General features: G+C 44.3%; 1 protein-coding gene across 2 annotated transcripts in view; it reads left to right on the top strand.

The window, feature by feature from the left end:
• The first annotated feature begins 1792 nt into the window (after nucleotides 1-1792).
• The window catches only part of LOC126993113 (putative inorganic phosphate cotransporter), a 61887-nt gene continuing 56794 nt past the window's right edge, over nucleotides 1793-6885 (top strand). The window contains exons 1-2 of one of the 2 annotated variants that reach the window (XM_050851969.1): nucleotides 1793-1995; nucleotides 6787-6885. The exon at nucleotides 6787-6885 is cut by the window's right edge and continues 798 nt beyond it. In XM_050851969.1, the coding sequence (XP_050707926.1) occupies nucleotides 1968-1995; nucleotides 6787-6885 (127 nt within the window). In that variant the 5' untranslated portion in view covers nucleotides 1793-1967. The other variant, XM_050851970.1, reaches the window with a different exon arrangement.

Here is a 6885-nt window from a genome sequence, read left to right as displayed (position 1 = left end):
GTGGAGGGCGTGGTAAGGGCATGGAGGCAAGAAAAATATATTAGAATTGACCCGAATATATTTTTGTGTTCTGCGTGGGAGTTGCAAGTTAGAGAAGCCTGTGTTAGCGATGGAAGGAAAGGAAAGTGGAATAGGCGTGGTAAGAGCGTGGAGGTGAGAGAAGTTGATTAGAATTGACACGTGTATTATTTTTGTGTGTTCTGCGTGAGGGTTGCAAGTTGGTGAACCCCGTGCTAGTGATAGAGGGAAAGGGCGTGGTACGGGCGTGGTAAGCAGAGATTGAGTATTCGTATTCGGTATTGGTATTCGAATACATTCGAATACCGTATTTGGGTGTATTCGTATTCGTATTCGAGTAATTATTGATAGAAATCAAAGTATTTTAATTCGTATTCTACAAGAGAAAAGTATTCGTATTCTGCGAATAATCTGATAAATACTTCAAAATTTATTATTAGAAATAACAGCCGTTGTTTCATACAACTCCAGCCTCCTGTGCGGACGTATAATGGTCGTGTTTAGTACAGGTTCATGAGCTCATTTATCCGTTGCATAACTTTAGAACAGTGCTGTACCCAGTTCCGTCACAAAGGTACTTTTTAATGAAAAGTTTTCATGAATGTCTTCATGAATACTTTCAAGATGTATTCGTATTTGTATTTGAATTCAAACCAATTCAGTGTATTCGAATTCTATATATATTTGTATTGTTTGGAATTTGAAGTATACGTATTCATATTCGGATACACAACTCATGTGTTCACTCCATCCTTGGTGGGAAGGGCGTGGAGGCAAGAAAAGTTTATTAGAATTGACATGTATAATTTTTTGTAGCGAGTTATTGAAGCTTTTGGTAGTAGTGGAATTAAAGGAAAAAGGAACAGGTATGGAAGAGGGCGTGAGAAGGGAGGAGAAAGGAAGAGAGCATGAGAGAAGCGAGACAGAGGGCGTGCATGGGAGGCATAGAGTAGGACGTTGTTAGGGTGCCCTCGTTGGGAAGTCGGTTGATCTGTCTTTGCCTGTGAGAATTCATGGGTGGCTGAGGGTACCGATTTGCAACGTGTGTGTGTGTGTGTGTGTGTGTGTGTGTGTGTGATTAGAGAGAGAGAGAGAGAGAGAGAGAGAGAGAGAGAGAGAGAGAGAGAGAGAGAGCAAGGGTGAGGGGAAGAGAAAGAAAAAGAAGAAAGAAAGAAAGAGAGAGGAGTAAAAGAAAGGGGAAAGAAGGGATTGGAACTTAAATTTTCCGCTCTGCTTCCATGCTTGCGAGGGTGAGAGACTAGCAGAGAGAGAGAGAGAGAGAGAGAGAGAGAGAGGAAAGAGAAGAGGAAGAAAAGAGGGGAATAGAACGCTTATTTTTTCTGCTTTCTTTCCATGCTTGCGAGGGTGACTGACTTAGAGAGAGGGAGAGAAGAAGAGGAGGAGGAGGAGGAGGAGGAGGAGAAAGAAAGAGGGGAATAAAAGAAAAGAAGAGGGGAATAGAACTCACATTTTCTGTTATGCTTTCATGCTTGCGATGGTGACTGACTTGCAGAGTGGTAGGGAAGAGGAGGTAAGGGGAGAGATAGATAGAGAGGGAGGGAAGGGGAGAAAGAGAGAGGGGCGGGGGAGAGAGGAGGAGGGGGCTGTTACCGGCGAGGGGGCGTGGTCGTCAGCGTGCGAGAAGTCACCTTGATCTGCCCTTCCTTGCCCTCCCCTCGCTCCCCTCACCTTCCCATCGCTTTGCCCCAACCTCCCGCCGGCGAACCTGAATCATAATATTAACTTGGGCGAAGGGGTTAACGGCCGCTTTCTGAGGGAGGGGAAGGAGGAGGGGCAGCAGGAGGAGACCGAGGGGAAAGAGGTGGACCGAGGACTAGGCTGAACGTAGCGGCGAAAGCCCGAACCACAGAGGAGAAACAGGCCAAGACCTCAGTTCGTCTCTGGCCGTCGCGGGAGGAGGACATCGCCCGCCGTTCCACTCCGCCACGATGGATGACAACCAGAAGAAGTGCTCAGGTAGGATGCGGTGCTCTCGAACCTGTCCCTCGGAGCTGAGAAGTTTGAGGGGCAGGTGCGTGTGCGTGCGGTCGGGCTCTCTCATCCACGCATCGGTCCCCAGGATTTGCGTGCGTGTGTGTGTTGCGTGAACCGTGTCCTGTGTCAGCGTGGAGAAGACTGTGTTCCAAGCTTGTGTTCCCTGTCCACGCGTTAGTGAATGGCTTACCGCTTGGAGGCTCAACACACACACACACACACACACACACACACAGATAGACAGCCTCAGCATCGCCAGCCACCGCCACAACAGCCGCTTTCTTCCGTATGTGCGTGTGTGTACGTGCGTGTGTGTCCGTGTGTCCTAAAGCATCACGGACAGACCCATTTTTAAAGCTAAACGTACACAATAAGCCGGTCCGTGTCCTTATAAACCCAAAACTTAAACCGCACTTTGCAATTTCGATAACTTGTCTAGAACGTGTCCGTGTGTCCCAGAGCACTACGGACAGTCTCGTTCTTAAAGCTAAACGTACAGAATAATAAACCGGTTCGTGTCCTTATAAACCTCAAAAGTGAACCTGTTGCCACACTTTGCAATATCGAAAGCTTGTCTAGAACGTGTCCGTGTGTCCCAGAGCACTACGGACAGTCTCGTTCTTAAAGCTAAACGAACAGAATAACAAACCGATCAGTGTCCTTATTAACCCCAAAAGTGAACCTGATGCCACATTTTGCAATATCGAAAGCTTGTCCAAAACGTGTCCGTGTGTCCCATAGCATCACGGACAGTCTCCTTCTTAAAGCTAATCGTACAGAATAATAAACCGGTTCGTGTCCTTATAAACCCCAAAAGTTAACCTGATGCCACACTTTGCAATATCGAAAACTTGTCTAGAACGTGTCCGTGTGTCCCAGAACATCACGGACAGTCTCGTTCTTAAAGCTAAACGTACAGAATAGCAAACCGATCAGTGTCCTTATTAACCCCAAAAGTGAACCTGATGCCACATTTTGCAATATCCAAAGCTTGTCCAAAACGTGTCCGTGTGTCCCATAGCATCACGGACAGTCTCGTTCTTAAAGCTAAACGAACAGAATAACAAACCGATCAGTGTCCTTATTAACCCCAAAAGTAAACTAGATCCCACACTTTGCAGTATCGAAAACTTGTCCAGAACGTGTCCGTGTATCCTAAAGCATCACGAACAGACGAACGAACGCAGAGAATAAGCCGGTCCGTGTCCTTATTAACCCGAAACTTTAAACCACGCATTGCAATATCGAAAACTTGTCCAGAACGTGTCCGTGTGTCCCAGAGCACCACGGACAGTCTCGTTCTTAAAGCTAAACGAACAGAATAACAAACCGATCAGTGTCCTTATTAACCCCAAAAGTAAACCTGTTGTCACACTTTGCAATATCGAAAACTTGTCCAGAACGTGTCCGTGTGTCCCAAAGCATCACGAACAGACGAACGAACGCAGAGAATAAGCCGGTCCGTGTCCTTATAAACCCGAAGCCTTAAACCACGCATTGCAATATCGAAAACTTGTCTAGAACGTGCCCGTGTGTCCCAGAACATCACGGACAGTTTCGTTCTTAAAGCTAAACGTACAGAATAACAAACCGGTCCGTGTCCTTTTAACCCCCCAAGTAAACTAGATGCCACACTTTGCAATATCGAAAACTTGTCTAGAACGTGTCCGAGTGTTCCGAAGCGTTACGGACAGACCCATTCTTAAAGCTAAGCGTACAGAATAAATCGGTCCCTATCCTTATTAACCCAAAACTTAAACCTGATACCACACTATGCAATATCGAAAACTTGTATAGAACGTGTCCGTGTGTCCTTATTTCCACGGACATTTTCTCGGTTCGTGTTTTAAGCTTCAAAAACATCAGAAACCGGTCCTTGTCCTTAAAAACTCAAAAAAACAAAACTTAAACCTGAAACCACACTACAAAATCGAAAACTTGTCTACAACGTGTCCGTGTGTCCTTACATCCACAGACATTCCCTCGGCTCGTGTTTTGAAGCTCCACGTACATCAGGAACCGGTCTGTGTCCCTAGAAAACTTCCTAAAACTCAAAATATAAGACACCACTCCTAGCAACAGCGACAACTGGTCTAGAACTGGTCCGTGTGTGTGTGTGTGTGTGTGTGTGTGTGTGTGTCCTGAATGCCACGGACAGACCAGTACACACACACACACACACACACACACACACACACACACAATACCCTCTCGAGCTTGTATTCATAATTTCACTCGTGTCCTTGAAATCATTGAATCTTTAGTCCCGGCGTGTCCCAAGGCAAGGATTCCAATACCTTATGTCCTAAAGGGTGAATGGATCCAAAAGTAGAGAGAGGATTTAATCCCTTAATTAAGTATCCTTATTAAGCCGTTTACTGATGTCCTAAGAGTTCCTAAGAATTGCAATATATCTTTTAAGGGAATTCAATGTCCTAAGCGTCAATTTAATATATTTGGAGTGTCCTAAGGCATGGGATTTAATAGTTTGATGTCCAAAATGGAATATCCATCCTCTTACAGAGAATTCAATGTCCTAAGTATCCATTTAAGGCATTTCGAGTGTTCTAAGAGTAGGATTTCAATACGTCAATGTCCCAAAAGATAGAAAATTGCTTTGATAGAGGATTCAATGTCCCAAGTGCCCCATTTTAAGTATTTGGAGTGTCCTAACAAAGGATTCAATACTTTGATGTCCCAAGAGATGTAAAATACCTTAATAGGGAATTCAATGTCCTAAGGGTTAATTTGAAGGCGTTTTGAGTGTCCTAAGAGATGGGATGTAATGATATGATGTCCCAAAGGTAGAAGACCGCTTTAATAGGGAATTCAGTGTCCGAAGTGCCCAATTTTAGGCCTCTGGAGTGCCTTAAAGGAAGGATTTCAATACCTCGATGTCCCCAAAACAGTATCCTTTTTAGGAGATTTAATGTCCTAAATGTCCCTATTAATGCATTTCAAGGTTTCCTAAGAGTCGAGATTCAACACTTTGATGTCTCAAAACATGGAATATCCTTTTTTATAGGGAGTTCAATGTCCTAAGTGGTCATTTAAAGCATTTGGAATGTCGCAAAAGATGATATTTAATACTTTGATGTTAAAAACATAGAACATCCTTTTAATACGGAATTCAATGTCCAAAGTGTCCCGTTAAGACGTTTTGAGTGTCCCAAGAGAGGGATCTCAATACTATGATGTCCCAGAAGGTGGAATAGCCCTTCAACAGAGTTTAGAATGTTCTTAGTGTACCATTTAAGGCATTTTGGTTAATTTTGGAGTGTCCCAAGGGATGGAACTTGTTCATAAAGATAGAATATTCTTTTTGTAGAAGGTTCATTGTCTTAAGTGTCCCATTAAAGGCGTTTCAGGGTGTCCCAAGGGATGGAACAAAACTCTGATGGCCCAAAAGATAGAATATTCTTTTTATAGAGGGTTCATTGTCCTAAGTGTCCCATTGAAGACAGTTTGCGTGTCCTAAGATGGATTTCAGCACCCTCATATCCCAAAATGCGATATGTCCCTAAGTTCAAATTAGCTGCGCTTGTCCCCAGTGCTCATATCCGTTGCACTGTCCTCAAGTCGTTCAAATATAGCGTTTTTGATGTCTTTTAGGAAGCGATTCAATTCCTCGGTGTCACAAAAGGCGGAATGTTCAAAATGTCGTTAATTTAAAAAGGTTTTGGTGTCTTAAAAGGAAGCGATTCAATTCCTCGGTGTCACAAAAGGCGGAATGTTCAAAATGTCGTTAATTTAAAAAGGTTTTGGTGTCTTAAAAGGAAACGATTCAATTCCTCAGTGTCCCATTAGGAGGAATGTCCAAAAAACATACGACAAACTTTAACAAAATAACATCCCAAAGATATAGAAAAAAATGCGATAAAACGAAATAAGATAAAAAAAACAGGAAAAATAAACACAAAAAACACGAAAAAAGGCGAAATGTCCAAAATGTCGTTAGTTTAATGATGTTTTGGTGTCCTAGAGGAAGCGATTCAACTTTAAAAAAAAAACACGGAAATGGAAATGAAACTAAAAGAAAACACGAACACGCGGAAAACGACACACAAAAAAAACACACACGACAAACTTTACTAAAAACACACACCAAAAACAGAAAAATGCGAGCAAACGAAAAAAAGAAAAAAAAACACGAAAAATAAACAATAGAAAAACACGGAAAATCTGAAAAGAAAACCCCAAAAATACAAAAAAATAAAAACGAAAAACTCAAAAACTCGTAAAAACTATAAAAACACCAGTTATAAAAAAACACGGAAAACAACGAAAAAAAATCTGGAAAAAATATTAAATCGCTCACAAATCCACACACACACACACACACACACACACCACTGCCACTCCCTCCCCCTTCCCCTTTCTCTCCCCTTCCCTCCCTTTTCTCCTCCCATTCACCTCCCCGCCCCCTTTCCCCCCCCCCCACACTCACTCCTTCTCCCTCCCCCTTTCTCTCCCCTTCCCTCCCCTTTCCCCTCCCCATTCACTTCTCTGCCCCCTTTCTCCCCCCACACTCACTCCTTCTCCCTCCCCCTTTCTCTCCCCTTCCCTCCCCTTTCCCCTCCCCATTCACCTCTCCGCCCCCTCCCCCCCCACACTCCCTCTCCCTCCCCCTTTCTCTCCCCTTCCCTCCCCTTTCCCCTCCCCATTCACCTCTCCGCCCCCTTCCCCCCCACACCCCCACACACACAATAACACATACTCGAACCCGTATCCACCGTGTTCTCTACCTGTTCTCTGCCCCTCCCCCACCCGTAGAGGAGGCACCCATTCGCAGGGCCATGAAACCCGTGCCGCAGATAACACTTTCAGAGGCCCCGGACATTGACCAAAACAGTGATGAACCGGAGGAGTGCA

The sequence above is a fragment of the Eriocheir sinensis genome, chromosome 7 (assembly GCF_024679095.1).
Source record: "Eriocheir sinensis breed Jianghai 21 chromosome 7, ASM2467909v1, whole genome shotgun sequence".
Classification (NCBI taxonomy): Eukaryota; Metazoa; Arthropoda; class Malacostraca; order Decapoda; family Varunidae; genus Eriocheir; species Eriocheir sinensis.
Note: the sequence above shows the minus strand (reverse complement) of the source record. Positions and strands in the feature narration are given on the sequence as shown.